This window comes from Bufo gargarizans, chromosome 2 (assembly GCF_014858855.1).
Source record: "Bufo gargarizans isolate SCDJY-AF-19 chromosome 2, ASM1485885v1, whole genome shotgun sequence".
NCBI classification, from domain to species: domain Eukaryota; kingdom Metazoa; phylum Chordata; class Amphibia; order Anura; family Bufonidae; genus Bufo; species Bufo gargarizans.
This window is the reverse complement of record NC_058081.1, coordinates 357597911-357622758: the sequence shown is the minus strand read 5'-3', so window position 1 is coordinate 357622758 and position 24848 is coordinate 357597911. Positions and strand designations below refer to the sequence as shown.

The 24848-nt window shown below is 44.6% G+C and overlaps 1 protein-coding gene across 1 annotated transcript; it reads left to right on the top strand.

Annotated features, from left to right (window-relative positions):
• The first annotated feature begins 21198 nt into the window (after nt 1-21198).
• ADRB2 (adrenoceptor beta 2) lies at nt 21199-24315 on the top strand. Its single transcript, XM_044277484.1, has one exon. The coding sequence runs from the start codon at nt 21403-21405 to the stop codon at nt 22633-22635; it is 1233 nt and encodes a 410-aa protein (XP_044133419.1). The 5' UTR covers nt 21199-21402; the 3' UTR covers nt 22636-24315.
• The last annotated feature ends 533 nt before the right edge of the window (nt 24316-24848 follow it).

Here is a 24848-nt window from a genome sequence, read left to right as displayed (position 1 = left end):
CTCAATCAGTTTTTTTTTTTTGGGGGGGGGGGGGAACAGGTATATCACACCAGTTGTAATTAGATATTCCAATAGCGTTAGTCCCTCTATCTAGCTGCAGTATCGCAGCAGAACCGCACATAACTGCTGCACAACAGAAATGCACTATAATATTCTTTCAATGTTAGAAAGTATATTATAAGTATTTCACACCCCTCAGTATGTCACACCTATCTATAGCACACCTATACCAGTCCTTAAAAGGACTTTAGTGGCCCTATTGTAGTGTCCCACTAGGTAGGGGTGGGCACTACACAAGGGTCAATTGGTGTGCGCGTTACTCCTACTCACAAGGGACAGAAATGTTATATTTAATTGTGCATTTAATGTATTTTCTAATGTGTTTTCATATGCAATGTACCCCTGCATGATGCAATAGCAGGCCTAGTTGGGTGTAGTTAAACATCCCAGACACTAAAGGGATATAGGGAGCCCCTAGTATAAATGTCCAGGCCCAGACAGGGAGAGTTAGAGTGCAGAGTCAGGAGTCTGAGAAGACAGAGGTTAGAAAGCCTCCTCCTGACATGCAGCTTGATAGCCCTGGCTGCTAGCTATGACCAGGAGGCTAGTGAGGAGACCTAGCCTGCCTGAAGCCAAGAGAGCCTTAGTTAGCTCTGAAGTCACCCCAGTAGCAGGACAGAACCTCCTGGGAGAAACCCACAGTCATCCACCAGACAAGTAAGGACATCCCAGGGAAAGCTAAGTAACCCTGATGGGCAGATGCATTAGAAAGTAAAGCAAGGATTTAATTAATACCTGAGGAAGATATATTTTACCAAGGATTTAAGCCACCCTTTAGGCATCCGGGCCTTGGGATAGAAAGCCAGACAGGAGTTCTAGAAAGAACAGTGTACGCTATTTCTGAGGAAAGGTACAACCTGATTCTGAGTGTATTGTGGATTTACCCTCTGAGTATCTTGCATAATCAATACCTGCCATTTTGTGGAGTAAGCCTGCTTGTAAAGCTGTGAACTAAGAGACTGTGTTATCACCTGTATGTACAAAGTTGGACTGTTAAGTAAAGCAACGTTTGGTTCACTATACCACCTGTGTACCTCACTTATTCCAACTATCAACCGGTGTGCCACCGTCAAAGGCACTGGCGTCACAAACCTTAAAGGGACCTTGCCCCAGGCACTCAAAATACCCGTAACATCCAGGGCACCTCATCCACCATCAGGCCTGGTCCCTACATACAGAGTGTGCCCCAGAGGAACCGTGTCTACCTCTCCTTCACTGCCACATGCCTGCCCAGGGTTCTCCAATACAGTGAGCAACCCTCGATTGCCCATAACCGTGACCTCACTTCGCTATACCCTGCAGGTCTGGCGTGTTGCACTATTAGCTAGCGTTTGGTGTCCCTAACAGTCTGTCCTTGCTTCACACAGCAACCTCTTCCTACACTTGGCAAAAAACTGAATGTAAAATGGCTGCCAGATCGGGCTTATTTATAGGGTAGGGGGAGCGTCCATGTGCTGAAACATCTCAATTAGCTTTCCTGTCCCACCTGATGGATGTGTCATGGGTCAAAGTTCGGCTATATGCAAAAAAAATGGCGTGTGCCAATATCACCATACAGGGGAGTACATAGAAATCATTGGGCCCCATAGCAAAAATCTGAATTGGGCCCCCCTAACCCCACCCACTACCCACCTGTGGCCCATTCCACTACTAATTAAACCGTTAGGGATAAATAACTTAAAAACTAACTAAAATAATATTTTCCCGTAAGGTTTTGCTCTGGAAATTATTAACGTATTTTGAAGTAGACATGGTTCCATGCAGGGCTTTTTTTCTCAGAGAAAAGGTGGTGGAACTCACCCCCCCTCCCTTGGCCACGCCCCTACCCACCCCTAGGACCGCCCCCTAAAACCGCCCCTTTAGAGAACAGGGATGCAAGTAAAATTTGAGTGGGGTTTTAAAAGTCCAGCCCAGCAAAGAAACCCCCCAGATGGGGATGGCACTGTTAATGGGGGATCTGTGGATGGCACTGTTATGGGGGGATCTGTGGATGGCATCCACAGATCCCCCATCCTATAACAGTGCCATCCACAGACCCCCCCCCATCCTATAACAGTGCCATCCACAGACCCCCCACCCCATAACAGTGCCATCCACAGACCCCCCCACCCCATAACAGTGCCATCCACAGACCCCCCCACCCCATAACAGTGCCATCCACAGACCCCCCCCCCCACCCCTTAACAGTGCCGTCCACAGACCCCCCCACCCCTTAACAATGCCGTCCACAGACCCCCCCCACCCCATAACAGTGCCATCCACAGACCCCCCCCACCCCATAACAGTGCCATCCACAGACCCCCCCACCCCATAACAGTGCCATCCACAGACCCCCCCACCCCATAACAGTGCCATCCACAGACCCCCCCACCCCATAACAGTGCCATCCACAGACCCCCCCACCCCATAACAGTGCCATCCACAGACCCCCCCCTTAACAGTGCCATCCACAGACCCCCCCACCCCTTAATAGTGCCATCCAGAACCCCCCCTTAACAGTGCCATCCACAGACCCCCCATTGCCGCTCCAGTAGAGTTATAGAATGTGGAAAATGAATAATGATTCTTCTATTCATGCTGCCCCCTCTGTGTACTTTATAACATTCAATATATCCATCCGATCCTACTCAAAGGGACGGGCTACTGTTCTCTTAATGCAGGGCGGCCGGGCAGATGAGCGGCAGCGTCACTGACTGACGTCACGTGCCTGCGCCGCCTGCTTCATAAAGTAGGCGGCGCAGGCACGTGACGTCAGTCAGTGACGCTGCCGCTCGTCTGCCCGGCCGCCCTGCATTAAGAGAACAGTAGCCCTGCCCCTGTGCCCCCTAACTTAAAGTACACATAAACTAAATGAAGTTTATTAGTACCTATTATAAGCGCCATAAGATTACTTTCTCCCATACTTTCGTACACCGCTGATATGACAGTGGTGTACAGAAGTACAGATTTCACTAGGGCTGCAGCAAGTGATGTACAGCACACATCACTCTTCCTGCCTGTCTGCTAAAGCCTGGAACAGTGGGCACAGGCAGGAAGAGTGATTTATATGAGAGCAGAGCTGAAGGAGCGCAGGGCAGGAGCTTGCATAGCATCGTTCCTCCTGCTTATGACCACTCTGCACAGCACCCCCCCTCCATGAACTCTTCTTAATGCTAATGCAACAGAGTTCATTGGGGGGTGGCTGCTGGGGCATCATTGTCTATATAAGCATCAATAGCAAGCAGCGTTCATGGGGGGGCCGTTTGAGGCACACTGAGTCTCTTCTCTATATGATAAGATTATGTAGAGGGCAGTGTGGCCCCCCCCCCCCCCCCCCCATTAACTTTTTTTTTTTTTACTTTTGACAGTGCACAGCTGCACAGCACTTACTTTGTCTGTAACTGTGCAGGGCACGCTCTCTGGAGACATTATCAGTCTGTGGGGATTGGAGTTCGTCTCTGGGTGGTTATAAATCACTGAGCCGGGCAGGCAGTGCTGTGAACTTCTGAAGTCCAGCATCCTGCCCGCTCAGTCCTGTCTCTGTCTACTCTACTGAGCTAGGCTAGCCAATCAGCAGCAGGCTATTAACGCTGCTAAATGCTGATTGGCCAGTTCAACACCCGGCAGACAGACAGAGAGAAGCGCACTGTCATAGGCTGGCTGGGGACTGTCTGTCACTGCAGGAGCCGGCAGGAAGATTGATAAAATATGTAAGGGGAGGGGGGCCCTGAGCACAGGAGAAGTGATAGTGGAGTCACAGCAGCTATGTTAGTGTAATTAGGGGCGGGGCCTTCCATCCACTCCGGGCCCCCCCCCCTTCACGGGCCCCACAGCAGCTGCGTGGTCTGCCTCTATTGTAGGTACGCCACTGTCACCATATGTTTGCATGTTCGGCGAATCGCGAATGAGCAAAGTTTGCCGTGAAACAACCGCCGAGTGAACCACAAGGCCATCTCTACACTGGATGTCCACAATGGACAACGTATATTTAAATAGTGCACTGTATGTCACAGATATTTTTGGGATGCGCACACTTTACAGTGGAGATGTGGCACAGCTAATCTCACTGTCCACAGCAGACACTGTGTATTGAAAAAATACACTGGATGACACAGATATTTTTTGGATGCACATACTTTACACAGGAGATGTGGCACGGATAATTTAACTGTCCGCAGCGAACACCATCTACGGAAAAAGTACACTGGATGTCACTTATATTTTAGGGATGCGCACACTTTACAGAGGAGATGTGGCACGGATAATTTAACTGTCCGCAGGGGACACCGTCTATGAAAAAAGTTCACTGGATGTCACTGATATTTTAGGGATGCGCACACTTTACCCAGGAGATGTGGTGCGGATAATTTAACTGTCCGCAGCGGCCTATTAGACATTATTTAGCGCAGGATGGAGTTTTGGGTCTCTGAAAAGTTTTTCTAATAAAAATATTACAATAACACTTCCTACACTCTGTCCCTTCCTATGCACAGCTCTCCCTAAGCAATTTAGCGCAGGATGCGCTGCAAACATATATTGCTGCTGTCACACACAATAGTCCTTAAAAGGACTTTTGGGTCTCTGAAAAGTTATTGTAATAAAAATCTTCCAATAACACTCCCTACACTGTCTTTCCCTTCCTAGGCTCAGCTCTCCATGACTAAGACTTAGGCCTCATGCACACGACCGTTGTGTGCATCCGTGGCCGTTGTGCCGTTTTCATTTTTTTTTCACGGACCCATTGACTTTCAATGGGTCCGTGGAAAAATCGGAAAATGCACCGTTTGGCAGCCGCATCCGTGATCCGCGTTTCCTGGCCGTGAAAAAAATATGACCTTTCCTATTTTTTTCACGGCCAACGGTTCACGGACCCATTCAAGTCAATGGGTCCGTGAAAACTCACGGATGCACACAAGATTGTCATCCGTGTCCGTGATCCGTGTCCGTGATCCGTGTCCGTTTTTTCCTATCATTTCAATGGCAAACTTGACTTAGATTTTTTTTTTCATTTTTAATGTCCGTGGATCCTCAAAAAAACAAGGAAGACCCACGGACAAAAAAACGGTCACGAATCACGGACCTACGGACCCCGTTTTTGCGGACCGTGAAAAAATACTGTTGTGTGCATGAGGCCTTAGCCGAACACGTTTCATCAGGTTCTTTAGGCCAACCAATCACTGTAATGCCAGTAGCCAACATGGCTACAGCATTATAGTGCGTGCCAGTTGCCCCTGCACGTTTATTGGCTGCGTAGCAGCCGAGAAACGTGCGGGCGGAGATTCGAGCATTGTACTTGGGCACATGCGGTATTCGGCCAAGTACCGCCATGTGCCGAGCATCGAGATGCTCATGCCGAACAGGTGTTCGGCTGAGCATGCTTGATCATCACTAGTCCTAGCCACATATGATAAACAAGTCATCAAAGTACTTTCTGTATGATTTGAAGTGCATTAAATGTGTAGTGCCATAATAGATATGGTTCACAAACTTACCATCTGCGGGCACCACCATTCTGGTGATGCTGATGGAGGGATTGGGTAGCATGTGAGAGAGGTTGCACAGTTGTTTTGCAAGCAAATTTTTGTGGCCTTTTTAACTCCACTGTTCCACCCTTACTACTTAGACTCTGCTATGTTACCACACCAAGCAGTTACTGTAAGTTGTTCTGTGTAGTAATTGCTAATTGATGTAAGTAATCCATAGCTGGCTGTATACCCAGTTTTTCTGGTATTCTTTAGCAATTATTGAGGTTTCTGGTTCCTGTGTTGTGCTAGTTTACCCTGTGGAAATTATGTGATTTTGACACTTGCAGTCCTGTCCACTTATTTGGGATATACCCTTTACTAATTGATTGCTAGTAACCTGAATTTGTTTTGCCCACTTGTCCATGTTGTTTTACTTTGTTTCTGTCCTGGCTAGCTGACACTCTACTGTCCTACATTGCAGCTGCTACCCCATCAGCTGGCAACTACTCTTCAGTAGTGATGGCCTTGCGGTTCGCCCGGCGGTCGGTTCGCGGCGAATTTTGCTCGTTCGCGATTCGTCGAACATGCGAACATATGGCGATATTCGCACCCGCCATATTATTTTACATTGTGAAGAACTTTGACTCATGACACATCCAGGGCGCTCTGTGCCCACTGCTGTCCCTCTATCCAGGGTGCGCACGGGCGCTGCATCACTGACCCCTCTGTTGCTGCTCAGCGACCGGCCAGTGACCTCATTGTGCCTGCTGAACTGAGCAGGAGAGCCCACAGGCCTGGGCTGTAATGGATGACAGACAGTTGCTGTGTCTGTCATTTATTAAGGCCCGGTTCTCACCTGCAAGTGCATAAACATAGTAATCATTTCTGTGTGTGTGCACTGGCAGGGAAACCCCAGGCCATTCCCCAGCTATTGCAGGCCTCGTCATGCAGTCCTATTTGTTGGCAGGATGTTATGGAACATAATTTGCTGACCATATTGATATATATTTTTGATATCATCAATTAAGACTGCCCACTGGACTCCTCAGCCCAGGATAAGAAGAGATTTAAATAAAATTGCAAGTTCTATTGAACATTTGCCCAAAACCTATATATCAATCTGCCCAGCACCTCCTGCTTTATAGCACAATGCTGGTCAGACTAATTATTCCATGTGAGAGTTTCCTTGAAATGCAATAGATGCCTCAGGAAACTGATTACATATTGTATCAATGTTCAAAGAACAAAGTTCCACTCATGTTCACCCCCTTCCTGAACAATCACTTATCAGGTCACAAATTGCAGAGCAACAGAATGAGTAGGCATTATTCACATATAGCGATTTGGTGTCACAAAAAATGTTAGAAATCTCATAGTAATTGATGCAAGACATCAGCGCTAGTGATTTCCAACTAAAGTAATGGAAGTGCCTGACTGAAACTAACGGGGCCTCTGATGCCTAACTTGATCACTGTGTTTCTTCCACTGCTGTAAAAAAAAGTACAGTAAGGGCCCATTCACACGTGTCCACATCCGTTCTGCAAATTGCGGTTGCGCAACGGGTGCGGCCCCATTCATTCTCTATGGGGCAGGAATGGATGCGGACAGCACACAGTGTGCTGTCCGCATCTGCATTTCCGTAACGCGCCACCGATCTTCCGGTCCCTGGCTCCAGAAAAGAATAGGCAGTTTTATGGGGGTGCCGGCCGGGTGTATTGCATATCCGCAATTTTCAGATCCGCAATGCACTACGGACGTGTGAATGGACCCTTAAATAACAGAAATATGTGTGAACTAGTCCTAACAGCTCAGGTCTAAAAACAACAGTCTGTAATAATTAAGGGATACTAGTAAAAAGGGACGGGCTGTGACAACTTTAAAAAATAAAATAATAATAATCTGTGGAATATGAGGTTTCAAGGAATATCTAAAAAAGAAGCACTAATACAGTGAGGATAAACTAAGGCAGTCATGGTTTTCTATTTTCGCCAGCAGATAATGCTTTATAAATGTGTTTACCAGTCAATGTTTCTGTAATATGCAAAGACAGAGCCAAAAAAATCACAATAACAATGCACATCCAATTATATAAAATATGTATAAAGCTATTTTATTGTGAAACAAACACAGACAATTAAAAATTGTATACAATAGAAGGTGTGCCGGTACAAATAAAAGCAGGCACAGACAAATAGCTCAACAAAGTCCACAAATAGGGAACAATCACATAAAGTCCAGGAAAATACAGTTATATTAATGAAATTTAAGTCTGCTGTGTGTTTTTCCGCACAATAACCATAGGCAAACAAGGCCAGATTGGGGGCTTAGCCTTAGGGAAGGCCAACATGATTGGGGTTTGATTTAACAAGGCAAGGGGTGATAGGCATTGGTGGTCCTGTCACCACAAAATGCAATGCAATCTGCAGGCAGCGTGTTATAGAGCAGGAGAAGCTGAGCAGATTGATATATACTTTTATGGGAAATGATCCAGTAAAATCTGTAATTGTTACCCGTATATCTTAGCTTTTTTCAATTCCTGTGAAAAGCAATTAGTACAGTTAGGGGCTATCAGTGACTGACAGCTATCTCTTATGTACACAATGTCATCAGTCATTGATAATACATCCCTACTGTACCAATAGTTCTTCACAAGAGGTGAAAAATGCAAATATATAAATGTATAAATTATAGGTTTTACTGAAACTATATATCAATCTGGTCAGCTCCCCCTGCTCTATAACATGCTGATTTCAGATTGCTTTTCATTTTCTGGTTACAGGTCCTCTTAGGGGGAGGTGTGAGCTGGTTGGGGGAGGGATACATCGGGACAGGAAAGGTGGAGCGGGGACTATTTTGAGGGATAATTATGTGAAACCATCACCCACCCCACTTTAATATTTTGATGATTTGTGGGTTGTTAGGTTTTTCTGGTAACAGCACAGAGATGGGACGAGGTTCTTGTTAAGGCAGTCATGGAGGTGGGAGGTCCTCGAGGTTGGTGGAACCACAGGTTGTGGAGGATAGGAGGGCCCCATGGCAGTGGTGTAGCAGTGGCGAAACGTGGGGAGGGGGGGCAGGGGTGTGGTTTCCCCGGGCACCAAATTGCAGGGGGGCAGCAGGCAGCAGGCATTTCACTGAGGGCCACGGGAGCCTATGGCTCATGTCCCCTCTGTTGTGCCTCATAGGCTTCAGGCCATTTGGTAGAGCAGAGCAGGAGATGTCACTGGATGTAAAGGTATGTGGTGCTGTTTTCTACTGAATATATCGTAGCGATGTATGTAATGTCCATCCACGTATCTGTTTATGGTAGAGTTTTGGGGGATGGATATAGAATTTGGCTCACACTGCTCCAACCCGGCCCCAAACTTCAAGTCACACTGTTTGTGTTCTGAATTCTGGGGCCTCACACCCATCTACTACAGGTCCTTCTAAAAAAAAATTGCATATTGTGATAAAGTTCATTATTTTCTGTAATGTACTGATAAACATTAGACTTTCATATATTTTAGATTCATTACACACAACTGAAGTAGTTCAAGCCTTTTATTGTTTTAATATTGATGATTTTGGCATACAGCTCATGAAAACCCAAAATTCCTATCTCAAAAAATTAGCATATCATGAAAAGGTTCTCTAAACGAGCTATTAACCTAATCATCTGAATCAACTAATTAACTCTAAACACCTGCAAAAGATTCCTGAGGCTTTTAAAAACTCCCAGCCTGGTTCATTACTCAAAACCGCAATCATGGGTAAGACTGCCGACCTGAAGGCCATCATTGACACCCTCAAGCAAGAGGGTAAGACACAGAAAGAAATTTCTGAACGAATAGGCTGTTTCTAGAGTGCTGTATCAAGGCACCTCAGTGGGAAGTCTGTGGGAAGGAAAAAGTGTGGCAGAAAACGCTGCACAATGAGAAGAGGTGACCGGACCCTGAGGAAGATTGTGGAGAAGGACTGATTCCAGACCTTGGGGGACCTGCGGAAGCAGTGGACTGAGTCTGGAGTAGAAACATCCAGAGCCACCGTGTACAGGCGTGTGCAGGAAATGGGCTACAGGTCCCACATTCCCCAGGTCAAGCCACTTTTGAACCAGAAACAGCGGCAGAAGCGCCTGACCTGGGCTACAGAGAAGCAGCACTGGACTGTTGCTCAGTGGTCCAAAGTACTTTTTTCAGATGAAAGCAAATTTTGCATGTCATTTGGAAATCAAGGTGCCAGAGTCTGGAGGAAGACTAGGGAGAGGGAAATGCTGAAATGCCTGAAGTCCAGTGTCAAGTACCCACAGTCAGTGATGGTCTGGGGTGCCATGTCAGCTGCTGGTGTTGGTCCACTGTGTTTTATCAAGGGCAAGGTCAATGCAGCTAGCTATCGGGAGATTTTGGAGCACTTCATGCTTCCATCTGCTGAAAAGCTTTATGGAGATGAAGATTTCATTTTTCAGCACGACCTGGCACCTGCTCACAGTGCCAAAACCACTGGTAAATGGTTTACTGACCATGGTATTACTGTGCTCAATTGGCCTGCCAACTCTCCTGACCTGAACCCCATAGAGAATCTGTGGGATATTGGGAAGAGAAAGTTGAGAGACGCAAGACCCAACACTCTGGATGAGCTTAAGGCCGCTATCGAAGCATCCTGGGCCTCCATAACACCTCAGCAGTGCCACAGGCTGATTGCCTCCATGCCACGCCGCATTGAAGCAGTCATTTCTGCAAAAGGATTCCCGACCAAGTATTGAGTGCATAACTGAACATAATTATTTGAAGGTTGACTTTTTTTGTATTAAAAACACTTTTCTTTTTTTGGTCAGATGAAATATGCTAATCTTTTTAGATAGGAATTTCAGGTTTTCATGAGCTGTATGCCAAAATCATCAATATTAAAACAATAAAAGGCTTGAACTACTTCAGTTGGTGTGCAATGAATCTAAAATATATGAAAGTCTAATGTTTATCAGTACATTACAGAAAATAATGAACTTTATCACAATATGCTATTTTTTTTAGAAGGACCTGTATATTATCTTTACTCAGAGACTTATAACTGTGTTATCTGTGGTGTTGCATAGGACTGCAGGAGACATCTACTACATTATCTTTTTTTTTAAAGGGGGTGTGGCCAGAAGTTGAGTGTGGGGGGGCATAATACTTGGCTTGTCCCGGGTGCTGGCAACCAACGCTACGCCACTGCCCCACGATTGGGGCTCGACTCCTATAACTAGCAGTTTGTTGTGTTGGGTTTCGGTGTCTGTCAGTTAGTATCTCTGAGCCGGCGATCATCGGTTGGAGGCAAGATGGAGTGCCCCATATGGGGTTAAGAGAAATATTCTGGGCTTCAAGGATCTTCCTCGTTATTATTCATCTGTCATACATATTGGTTGAATGTTTTTCATATGATGTTGCCCATGGGGTAATGTAATGTTTTGGTATTTATTTAATAAAATGGCTGCTGTGGCCGAATTAATCTAACTTGGTCTCTTATTTGGGAAAAACAGGTAATAACTTGCAGCAAGAACATGGCAATCAGCAGTAATCCAGGTGTGGGAACAGCATCATGATCACACAATGTACAGTACCTTTAGAATACAGCCACATAGGGTGGATTTTCCATAGTGGATTTTGCTATATTTCCGCAGTAGAATTTGTTGCAATAGTAAATTAACATGCTGTGGATTTAAAATCCACACCATAGGTCAATGTATACTGTGGATTTTTTCACAGTATGTGGATAACATTTTTTTAAGGGCTCATTCACACAAATGTGTGCTGCCTTATTGCCGTATTGTGGACCACATTCATTTCAATGGGTCCGCAAATCCGGAGATGCGGAATGGAAGCACGGAACTGAACACTACGGAAGCACTATGGATAAAACATGCTCTATCTTTTTGCAGAACTGAGGGATCACGGACCTATTCAAGTGAATGGGTCCACGATCCCCATGCGGCTGCCCCAATTTGCGGTCCACAGCATGGGCACGGGCTTCACACGTTTGTGTGAACGAGCTCTTAGTCCCATCCACTTTGTTGGTACTTTAAAACTTGTTATTTGCCACACACAAATCCCACTGCAGAAATAAAAATCTCACTGCATTTTTCAATTCAGTTTTTGAGCCAAGGACACAAGTGGATCCAGGAAGCAGGAGAACTACAAGTCCTGTACATTTTACATTGCTTATAAATCAACCTCTGGCTTTCGCTAAAAAACAACAGTACAAAAAACTGCATAAAACACATTTAGGGGCATTTAACACCAGTATTCTGGCATTAAAAAGTCGGAAATTGTGGCACATGCCATATTTGCGTCATATTTGCGACTTTTTGAGCTTCCCGCCACTTTTCTAAAGTGGTGAGAAAAGGGGTGGGGCCTAGTGGGGGCAGGGCCTATCATGGTCGGCTGGATTTACTATAACTTATAGTTATAGCTTTAATCTTCTCCGGCCCCTAGCTTGCATAGATTTCAGTTTCTGGCGCACAGAGTTCTAGAAGCTCCTAATTGATTAAGAGACACATGCTTCTTAATAAATTAGGCACATCTCACTCCAGCACATAGAGGTTTAAGGGGCACATTTATTAAGACGTTTTAGATGGGCCTTCCGACTCATCCCCTTCCCCACCCATGCCTTGCCATCTTTTTTAGACCTGGTGTGAGCCAGGAGATGTCTCAAATCTGCACCAGAAATACTCCTGATTTAGGCATATTTCTGTTTGATAAATTACTCCCTAAGACTAGTGTATGGGAACACCATGCTTGATAAATCTTCCCCACTGTGTTTTTCCTTAAAACATTGCATGTGACACTACCTTGGGTCCCATTCAAACAGTAGTATTTGGTCAGTATTTGTAAGTTAAAACAAGGAGTGGAATATACAGAGACAAAAAGCTTTGTACCTCTTCTGTGTTTTGGATCCACTGCTGCTTTTTGCTTCTAGTTACCAGTGCAAAATACTGACCAAATACTGACTGTGTGAAAGTTGCCTAAGACCTTGGGGGCCATTTATTAAAACAGAAGTTTTAGAATCCAGTCTAAATAACCCCATTCGCTAGCTGTGGATTCGCCGAAGTTATGATGAGGTTTTGGCCTCTACAAAATTTTGAAGCATCCACCGCCGGTCTAAATCTACACCAGCTTCTTTGCTGGCTTAAATTTAGACCATTTTCTATAAAGTACTTTATCTGATTTGCAGGGTGCTGCTGCATTGTCTTTTTTCCTCTAGCTCTTTGCCATGGCAGCGTGCACCTGCGCACTGGGAGGTGCTGACTAACCCCCTTTTCTTTGCAGATTTACAATGCTGGAGATGTGGCACTCCAGCGAGTCGTGCACTCCTGATTAGCCTGTCTGCCCCATAGGCTGATTTAATTAGATTCAGTATAAAGCTGTGGCCTGCTCTCACTACATTCATTGGAAGCTGTCTGGCACAATTAAAGGTATAGAGTGGGCTCGGCATGCGTGTTGGTACCTGCATCCCTTGTAATGGAGGCCATTTTGGCACCAAAAATGGTAAAAGGCAGAGTGGACCAAGCATGCATGTGGATCCAACACTTCCTCAACTTTATGGCAGCCATTATGGTGCATAACAGGTAACATTTAGTGTTGGGAATCGTCTTGCAGAGATCGCCTTGACGTTCGGCAGACGGGCTCAGATGGTTTTGTACAAAATGCATTTGCCAAGCATCTCACTTTATAAATAGGCGTAGCATTGGCACTATCATTTTTGTGACTATGGCATTATTGTACTTTATCTGATTTGCAGGGTGCTGCTGCATTGTCTTTTTTTTCTTCCTACTATTCTACTACTATATGTTAATAAATATTTGTTGTGTTCCCTAACTGCCCCATTCACTCAGTGCAAAATCTTAGAGGGATTATCATTGTCAGTACAGTTGAAAGTTACTGTGGGGGGCTTTCAGGGTGAAAGGAAGTTTTGCAGTAAAGGGTTGCCCAAGCAAAACTTCTGCACTATGCATGCCTTTAGGCCCCATGCACACGGCCGTGTTTCACAGCCGTGTGCGGGCCGTGGAACCGCGGCCTGGATCCCTCCTGAGAGCAGGAGCGCACGGCGTCACTGGTTGCTATGACGCCGTGCGCTCCCTGCTGCCGGCACAGTACAGTAATACACTGGTATAGATCATACCAGTGTATCACTGTATTGCGGCGGCAGCAGGGAGCGCACGGCGTCATAGCAACCAGTGACGCCGTGCGCTCCTGCTCTCAGGAGGGATCCAGGCCGCGGTTCCACGGCCCGCACACGGCTGTGAAACACGGCCGTGTGCATGGGGCCTTAACTATATCCCTTGTGAAAACATAGCCTTACACTGGATTGCATTGCAGCTATTTCTTCTTTGTTTCAATACAATTACAATGAATATATGTATGTATACAAGAACCGTGGTACATTTCTTTATGTGATGTGAATTTCCACCTGCAGGAAGGTGTCAGTCTAACTTACTAGCAGATAGATAGATAGACTGAGACAGATAGATACATAGATAGATACTAGACAGAATGATAGTTAGTTAGATAGATAGATAGATAGATAGATAGATAGATAGATAGATAGATAGATAGAGCTGCACAGACAGTATGTACAACTTTTTACGCAACCAGTGGCAGCACAATTTTGAGCCAGACATACTAAGGGTACTTTCACACTAGCGGCAAGGAACTCCGGCAGGCTGTTTCGGCAGGTGAACAGCCTGTCGGATCCGTGCTGCCGCTCCGGCCCCATTGACTACAATGGGGGCGGGCTGGAGCTACGGCGGCAGCATGGCAAACATGCCGAGAGGCGGCCGGAATAAAAGTAGGACATGTTTGCTATGCTGCCACCGGAACTCCGGCCTGCCCTCATTACAGTCAATGGAGCGGTAGTCCGGGGGCACGCGTGCACTAGCAGCAGCACGGATCCGACAGGCTGTTCACCCGCCGGAACAGCCTGCCGGAGTTCCTTGCCGCTAGTGTGAAAATAGCCTAAGGGTGTTCAATAAGTTATCTACCCCAACATGTTCCGTCAGTGTTATAGAGCTAAGCTTGTCTGTTCAGGTTGAGACATGTCTGGATATGCAACACACACAGTAGTAGTTCAGTCTGATGAAATCACTGGAAGTGACAGGACGACAAGTCCAGTACAGTGCAGGTCTACAAAGAAAGTGAGGGATTTTGAGCTTTGTTTCATGATAAAATTCTTTACAAAGAAAAGAAGCCTAAAGAAATCCATGAAAGGATGATTGCTGTATATGGTGATAATGTACCTTCCTACTACCATGTAAAGTTTAAATGGGGTAAGGAATCAATTGAAGATGACCTCAGGGCGATCTGTTGAAGCATGTTCAGAGGTAATGTGATGTAAAGTGAAGGCAATGGTTTTGGAAGATTGTCAAGTCAGTCTTATATCTCATGAATTAAGCATTTAAGTTGGCACAGTTTCCAGTATCATTTATGATGTTTTGATGATGTCAAAGATCAGTTCTCGGTGGGTGCCATGAATGTTGACACCCGAGAAAAAAAAAATATATAATTTGACATGCTTAGAGAAAATCCAGGAGACTTCTATTCTCAAATTATTACGAGTAATAAAACATGGGTCCACCATCATGATCCTGAGACCTCACAAGTGTCCAGTCAATGGAAGGGTCACCAACTCCAAATAAATTTTGTCTCATGGCGACTACTTTTTGGGATACAGAAGGTGTTTTATTACTAGAATTCATACCACACAAGATAACAATTACTGGAGACACCTATGCTTCAACAATGAACTCGTTACATGAGGCAATCAAAGAGAAATGCAGTGGGAAGTTGTCGGCAAGTGTGTTGCCGCCTCACGACAATGAGTCAGCTCACAAGTCTCGCATATCACAAGATGCTCTCAGGGAATGTGGCTTCATGGAGCTTTACCATCCACCCTACAGTCCAGACCTGGCTCCCAGTGAAATTTCTCCAGATTCTTTTTCGGAATCTGGCGACATTTCTGCAATGGCAACAATTTCATAATGATAATGCAGTCAAGCAGGAGGTAACAGGGTTCCTGCAGCAGCAGGAAGTCTTCTATTCTGAGGGCATCAGATCTCTGGAGACAAAGTGGAATACGTGTGTTGAAGTCAAGGGGGATTACATTGAAAAGTAGTAAGTTCAATTTTCTCAGAAAATGATGTTTTCATATTCAAGTAGATAACTTTTTGAACACCCCTTGTAGCAGGATCAATTTAAGAAGGTCATTTTTGAAGAGTCACTTATGTCTGACAGAGTAAATCCAACCAGGTGCTTCCAAGTCCAAACTTTGCTTCTCTATGAGCTGCAATTTATATTTCCAGTGTGTTATTTCAATGTTTATTTGAGATAGCCTCCCCCTTTTGCAATATAACCACTCCACCTTGTAATGTACTGTACTTCCTCTGCAAATTATTTTTTGTATTGTTGCTTTCTAAGAATTTCCTCAAGGATATAGGCATACCTGCTGCTAAATACATCAAGAAAAGGACCATTTCTTAAAAAGCAAAAATTGACTGCCAATGGTTGCTAATTGTATAATGTAACTACAACTCAGTTTACGCCTATAAAGCCACTGGGACAATGAATGAAATAACACGCTTCCACTTCTCGGGTTATGCTGCCTCCCAGTGCAATGTCCTTCCTACTGTTCTACTGCCAGTGTAATTTCTTCCAGGGACAGAGGAGGACACCGAAGAGATCCTCTCAATTTACTGCATACTGGCATCCTGACATATCCGATTAACCTATTATTTACTAGATAAAAGTGGCAGTAATGCACTATGGGGTTCTGTCTTTGCTAAAATATTTGGGAACACCTTGTTGGAATATTTTAAAAGAGTAGACTATGGCTGTAAATGAGAAATGTCCTATCTTGTCCAATATCGTACAGAACAGGACTTACCGGCTACAAAGGAACATATTGTACACAGTAAGTGTCAAATTAAAAGGCAATTCTTCCACCAGTGAGTGATATTCTTCTGTAAGGTCAGTCTCCAGGAAAGCTGGGTGACAGTCAATAGGGTTAATGCTTGTAAAATGGTAACACTGCTTAGTTATTTGCTATTATATCCTCAGTCACTGTATTAATAGACAGATTAGTCAGTTTAAAGTTCAGGAAAGGTGGGTGACAAGCCCTCTGGGACCTGCAGTGCTGGCCCTATTGGTTATCATCCTGCTTTCCCAGAAACAGATAAAACGTAAAACAGGTTGAATAGCATTTTTAACTCAGCAGAAGAGGACTGCTCATAGACTAGAAGCATGAATAATCTTTCTGTGTATGTCAACAAGAACATTGAGTATCTTGTGCACATAGGAAGGAGCAAGCAGCTGTCATGGAGCCACCGGGATGACTTCATAAAACTTGCAAGTGTTTTTCAAGTTTAAATAACCAAACATTAAAGAGCTTGTGCCAAGTTTAGAACTTATCCCCTATTCACAGGATGGGGATAACTATATCCCCTCTCCATAGTATAGGAGATAACTAACTGATCGCTTGGGGTCAAAATGCTGGGATCCATCCTGAGAATGGAGGTAGGTCCATCTGGTACTGGTCCTTGGGGAGCGCCGGAGTTGAATGCAGGGGACGGGGACTATTGGTTCCTGTGCACCATCATTTAGCCTCATAGACAGAAGGCTGCTATGTCATCACGGCACCAGAGACCCGGCGCAGGACATCACAATAATATTCGCGACCGCCTGTGCCATTTTTATTGTGAGCACTATGGGGGAGGGGGTTGGTACATTATATTCTGAGGGGCACTACATGTAAAGAGTCACTACTGGAGGGGGGCTATATTTAAGGTGACTATTACTTAAGGGCACTATGTTTAAATAGGCCACTACTTGAGGGGCACTATGTTTATAGTGGCCATTACTGGGGGGGCAATATGTTTTAAGAGGCCACTACTAGGGGGCACTATATTTATGCCCACAACTGGGGGGAATTTTTATGTAAAGAGGGCACTGCTAAGGGGCATTCTATGTAAAGAGGGCACTACTGGGGTCATTAAAGGAGATATTAATACTAAATAGGTGTATTCCAATATGCAGAAATAAGTTGCGGTCAAGAGACTTCATCTGTGCAGGACTGAGAAAAAAAAAAGTAAGAGAACAACTCCAGCCAGAGGAGACATCACCTGTAAGTCCATGAGTGGGGGCCTAAATGGGATTATTAATTGTGTTTTGCTATGTGCGTGATTTACCCAGTTACAAAAAAGGTTGGGGACCACTATTCTATAAGATCACCAGAAATAGCTAAGCGTTGTACTCAGTCCCATAGAGAATGATTGTACCTGCCGATCCATTAGATCGGGGCAATAGAACCTCCATTCTTGAAATTGGTGGGGGTTCCAGAGGTCAGACCCCCAGCAATCAGTTAGTTATCCCCGGTCATGTGGATAGCGGTTAACTTTAAAACCTGGCACAACCCCTTTAACCAGAGGTTGTCTGGGAAAAACTAACTTATCAGTGATGCTCACAGCCTGCCCCTTCTATTGAAAGATTCATACTTACCTTCGCTCAGGTCCTGTGCACTGGCGCACTTGTGTCCATCGGTCTGCAGCTTGATTAATTTCATGTCGGCATGGTCATCTGGACAGTTTGTTATTCCCAAACAGCCCTGTTAAGGCAAAGCAAATAATACATGATTATTCTGCTTCATGCAACTTCCTTGAAAAATCCCAGAGATCCTCCAAGTATATCACTTGAGAAACAAAAATCACCACTTCTGACAAGTTCTCAAAAATTCTATCTCTTGATTATATCTGTTTCTGGAATAGCTGAGCGACTTAAAGGGGACATTTAGACTCTTGACATGAAATCTTTTTGTTAAACTCTGCATTGTGGCAAATTGTGACGTAGCAGACAAGGGAGTGCAATGGGCAGCATTGGAAACTTGAGTAGAGGTGGGCTTGGGCTCCTGCAACCCTTAATCGCGTCCCCTTGTGCATTTGGAAGGCTAATTAGCATATGATACAAACTTCATTTTCTGCCGATAGGAAATAACCTCATTCCTAACAAAGGTACAGTTGTGATGATGGTAAACTGAACTAGAATGCATTCCCATTTGTTACGTACACTGGAACGAGGTGACAGATTCCCTTTTAAGAAATTTGCTTATCTCTAGATAAACGCAGGAAAATGACCAGAGGAAAATGACAAAGTAGAGTTATAAGAAAAAACTAGTTTTTAATATAATAGACGTCAAGAGAGCTTTTAAAATATTACTGCCACAGCGATTTGCCAAGCTTTTTAGGGTACCTGCAGTGGTGCTGCAGAATGCCACGCTTGCATACTGCAGGAACCACATTCACCACCTGCTATTACATACATTTTGCTGAAGTTTGAAAACATGCAACAGGTGTATGATATTTGATAGCATCCCATTTACCATAATGCAACAATGTGGTCATTGCTAGCACAGCGAAACCTATCTGAAACACAGCCACCCAAAATTGCATTGAAAAAATGGTCCTCTAGAGGGGTGGCCTGCTCAAAATAGATGGCAAGTATTCAGAATATATGATGGATGGTACGGAAAATCTGTCTCAGGAGAACTGGTCTGGATCTCATCAAAGAGGTGCTTTTTTTTAGGGTACTTTCACACTAGCGTTAGAAGAATCCGGCAGGCATTTCCGTTGCCTGCCGGATCCGGAAATCTGTATGGAAACGGAGATCATTTGTTTCCAGATGCGAATACATTTGATAAATGCATTGAAATACCGGATCCGTCTCTCCGGTGTCATCCATGCGGCAATTTCCTGAACACTTTGTACCGGATCTGGCATTAATACATTTCACTGGAAATGAATGCCGGATGCGGCATTCCGGCAAATGTTTCGGCATTTTGGCAGGGGAAAATACTGCAGCATGCTGCGGTATTTTCTCCGGCCAAATACCATAAAAGGGAAGGAACGGAAGACATCCTGATGCATAATGAATGGGTTGCTCTCCATTCAGAATGCATTACTGAAGCGTTTTTTTCCGGTATGGAGCCCCTATGACGGAACTTAATACTGGAAAACTTTAATGCTAGTGTGAAAGTACCCTTACCTGTATTTAGTTTCCTTTTATCAGTAAGGTTTCTTCATAGTCACATAGTATTTCAGACTCATACAGGTGACTCCTCACAATACAAGAATCTAAAGTAACACTGGTGGATGTCTTTAAGATCTAAAGCAAAAGCAGAGCTTTATAAACTTCTTCTGGCTGTTAAATATGAAAGCTATAAGTTCAGCTTCAAAAGTGTCTACAGATGAGCTGTTATGGAGTTGCACACATCTATCCACCTGTAAGGGCTGTCAGCCCTGATCATAGAGGGGGTCCTGATATGGGAAAGGGCTTGGATGGCGACAGTCAACACTAGGTGACAATTATCACTTGTGAGGAGATGTGTCTGATCACTAGGGGTCCAACTGCTGGGATCCCCATCACTCATCAGACTATGGTTCCTAACCTTCGATTTGAATAGAGCAGTGGTCACTCATATGCACTGCTGCTCCATTCAAAGTCTTAGCGCCATCCTATGTACTTTTAATGGAGTGGCAGCATGCATGCTTGACCGCTGCTCCATTCAAACGAATCACATGGGACCAGGAGTGGATTGGGAACTTAAAGTGGCCCTGGAAAAAACTGTGTCCCCATTTTGCAGTCTGGTCCAAACAGACAGAAGGCAGGACCAACACAGGTAAGTGAGGCCAGTAATACCATATTGCGGCATATTATACCACCCCAGCAGAGACAAATAACAAAGTGAATCACAAAATACCGCCCCATCAGCACAATATGCCTCCCTAAAAACTGTCTTTCTGTGGCAGCCAGTTCTAGCTGCCATGGTGTGTGTTCCTACTCCAGCTGCTTTAGGATGGCAATACAACTGAATTCAGGAGCAACGGATCATTACCTGGATGGCGGCTGTCAGGATGTCTCAGGCCAGCCCCACCAGGAAGTTTCCCTGTGGGCTCTATGGCCAGTCCACCTCTGCATGGGACCCCGTTCTCATGATCTCTGGAGATCCCAGTGGTTGGACCCCACCGATCATACACTTATCACCAATCCAGTTGTGCAAACGTCAAACTTTTTTCTAATTTTCTATGTGAGGTACGACCATGCTGTGGTTGCGCTGTGGTCACGTTGTGGCAGAATGCTAATGTAGGACCTCATTGTTTAGTCCATCTTCATTGTTTATGACCGTGCCATGCGGCCATTAACAGTGCAGACAGACTAAAAACAATTTGGTCCTAATTAGTTCATTGGAGACGGCTGCGGCTTCTATGGGCACGTGGTACTCGGCGTCGCAACCGCATGTGGCGGTACTCTTCTAAATAAATTAGAATGGTGTTTATTGTTTATATTATTAATACTATAATGATCATATGTTTCCTGATTTTCCTGTCACTGAAAAAATAACACATGTATCCATGCACTGTGGTGATGCGAGCCACAATTCATCACCAATGCCTCATGCTGCAGGTCGTTTTGTCCCAATGGAGAATGTCAGCAAAGTGAAAGCACCGCTTCCACAGATAGTACCACACAGACAGAATGAGGCTTCAGAGCGGAGTCCCACACGTGAGAGAGGGCCGAGCACACAGCGCAGCGTATACACAACCGGTACAGAGCGACACATCCTCTCCAGGGATTGGCTGGCGCCCCATGACGTCACGAAGGGGTGTTCATAAAAGCACCGAGAAGAGAGAACACTTCAGAACTATAAGTGACTGTCAGCGGTGCGAGCGCCACAGAGCCGCATCTGTCACCTACTGTCACCACTGGAGCAGATGACCGACACCGGGCAGCAGCGACTGCCCTACGGGTGACTGCGGCAAAGGCTTCTACATGCAGGAAGACACTATCTCCAACGCTGGCTGACCACAAGTGACTTCTCTAAAGAAAAGTTGTGCAGCGTTATGGATTTGTTCACCGTTTCCGACAACACAACGCTGAATAGTAATTTCTCCAATGACAATGGCACCTTCAAAAAGGCCACAGAAGCTTGGATGGTGGGCATGGGGATCTTGATGTCCCTCATCGTCCTGGTCATTGTTTTTGGGAATATCCTAGTGATCACTGCTATAGCCAAGTTCCAGAGGCTCCAGACTGTCACCAACTACTTCATCACCTCTCTAGCCTGTGCAGACCTGGTCATGGGGATGATCGTGGTGCCCTTGGGAGCCAGTGTCATCATCATGGACACCTGGGAGTTTGGGAACAAGTGGTGTGAGTTCTTCACATCAGTGGACATATTATGTGTGACTGCTAGCATTGAGACACTGTGTGTAATAGCAGTGGACAGATACTTTGCCATCACCTCTCCATTCAGGTATCAAAGCCTGTTGACCAAGTGCAAAGCCAGGATTGTAATCCTCTTAGTTTGGGTTGTGTCCATCCTCACCTCCTTTCTCCCCATAAACATGCACTGGTATGAGACTAATGAGCCCAAAGCAGTGGCCTGCTACAAGTCAGAGACCTGCTGTTACTTCTATACCAACCCTGCTTATGCCATATCATCTTCCATCATCTCCTTCTACCTACCCTTGGTTGTTATGATATTTGTGTACATAAGGGTTTTCCAGGAGGCCAAGAAGCAGCTGAAGAAGATTGACAAATGTGAAGGGAGGTTTCACAACCAACAAGATGCCAATGGCAAGGTAGTTAACAGAAGGACTTCCAAGTTTTGCTTGAAGGAGCACAAAGCACTGAAGACACTGGGCATTATTATGGGCACTTTTACATTGTGTTGGCTCCCTTTCTTCATAGTCAACATTGTCCAGGTGATTTACAAAGATGTCATCCCTGACAGTGTTTACACCTTCTTGAACTGGGTGGGCTATGTCAACTCTGCCTTTAATCCACTCATCTACTGCAGGAGTCCAGACTTCAGATATGCTTTTCAGGAGTTGTTGTGTCTAAAGAAGGCCAGCACCAAGCTCTACACCAATGGATACCCCCAAAGCAACGGGAACAGTGTGTATAATGAAGAAACAGATACTGCTCAGCTCAGTAAAGACAGGACTACTGAGGTTTTCAAGGAGGACAAATGTCCCAGTGAATCCCTTTTGAACTGTGAAGGTACTATGCTAGACTACCGCCTGGATCCTCTGAACAAGAATCACAACTCTCAGGAGGATTGCTTGTTATAGGATCCCTTTTAGGAACAATCACAATTAACTGGATCGTTTGCAATACAAGGGTAAAAGATATTTGTATTGTACTGACAAGAAGGAAATGGAGGTCTTTATATTAAAGTTATTTCTTTAAATTTGGGCGGTGCCCATGACTCGCAGGATGTATACATTTTATTAGCAAGTGTTTTTTTTTCTGTATAGTTTCACTTCTTCTTAAATTAAGGTAAGAGGATATTCACTAAGCATTAAGCCTTTTTTATTGTGTTGCTGTCTTACTTCGTTGACAGAGCAAGAAGAATCTACCTCATGGATCTGACAAAAAGAGAAAAAGTTCATATTTTATGTTGTTCCTATTGTACTTTTTATTATTATTATTATTATTTTTTTTTATTTTATTTTATTTGTGTGTTCTTTTATGTTTTGTGATTGCAAAATGATATGAACACTGCACTGCTGGGGTGGCTGGTCTCTCCAGCAGTGTCTGGGTTAACTTGGTGGATGTCAATTCCAAATGGATGTCTGGACAACAAACAGAATAGAAAAGACTGTGTAGCAGTTGTGTGAGACTGTCATTTCTAGACCCTAAATTCTTTAACCTCTTCATCTTTGGGCTGTCTAACCAAGGGTTCAGCGTTTGGGTATTTCTTATATAGGTGGCACACAGGTATATTGCCACCATAGATGTAATTATTCCATAGACGTAATGATTTTTCTGTGAAAGAATGAATTGTTTCCAACCTCCTGGTATACAAGTACACTAGATCGTCCACAGAAAATCCATTGACTTCTCATCAGATTGCCACATAGATGTCACAATCAAAATCAAACAATTCAAAATGTTTCTGCTAGTCATAATGAATCAATAGCGTTTTTAATATAGCATTACAAGGTCTAATTATGATTCATATCATTGGAAAAAATCGTTACGTCATTCTATAGACAGCTGTATGCATTGACTATGTGAACAACCTTCCAGAGAAGAATTTGGTGGATGAAGGGGTTAAAGGTTAGGCTCAGTTCACTTAATTTTAGAACTGAAGTCCAGAGTGGATGTGGAGAACCCATCCCCTACATAACTGATACCTACTGACCGTGGTGGTTAATGAAGAATAGCCATCAATACGTATAGCCTTGTGAGGTGGAACTGTAAGCCACATCATAAGTCAGCTAGATAGAGGAGAACAGATGTTCCCACTGCCTGTGCAAGTGCTGCTATGGAAGTTAATCAATTATATGAAGCAGCCCTGCTGGTTCAACAGGTTTCTGGCCAGAAAATTGTCACTAAGCAATTTTTCATGCCCCCCCCCCCCCACCCCATCCAGTTTAACTTCCCCTTTGATTTCATTGGAAATTGCTAAAATCCTTTAAGTAGTAACTAATGAAGTCTACAGGCTGTAAGATGTTTCTTCAAGCCCTTGCATGACCACAACCGAGGAAGGAAAAGTTCCTATCTCCTGGTGGATAACATGCCAGGTTAATCAATTATAACTCATTGGCTGGGGGGCTTTTCCATAGGAATAAGGTCCCCCAGAGAATCCTGTGTCACAGCTCTAAGGGGGATGGGTTCTCAGATGTCCAACGTAAGGTATTCCTGTCCACCTCACAGCATGCAGGGCCACCATTAGATCAGCTCTTTGCACATTTCCAAGCCGTACAGTATTGTATGTTGCTCTCATTAAAGGTCATTGTACTTTATTTCTACCTGGTTTGTCTTTTTATATTATTTTTTTTACTCTACAGTTATATTTTGGGATATAAATGTTCACAGTATGGAGGGATTTCACATGGAGATGCTACTAGATATAGGCTTGGGGGTTCACCTAAGACTGCAGGTCAAGCGACTGCATTAATATGAACTTATTACAATGCATACATGATACAGCCTGAAAGAGATAACTGGGGTATATCTTATTTATCCTGGCTGTAGAGTTAAAAATATACTAACCTAATGCTCCCTGTAAGTAGTCACGTCAGGCTGTGGAGATACTGACTGTAGTGTTATTCAATAGGATTATTGACAGGAGTAATATCTAATATCTACTCATGATCTCTGCCATCTCTCCAGTCTTGAGAACCTCCAGAGGCATTTGCATATACTACCAGATCAGCTGCAGACTTATAGGGGTATTCTGCTAATATTCCACTGTGTTGCGGAATAGATCGGCGGGGGTCTGAACGCTGGGACCCCTCCCAATCACTGTTCTCTAACTCTAACTGGAGTGGGCCTA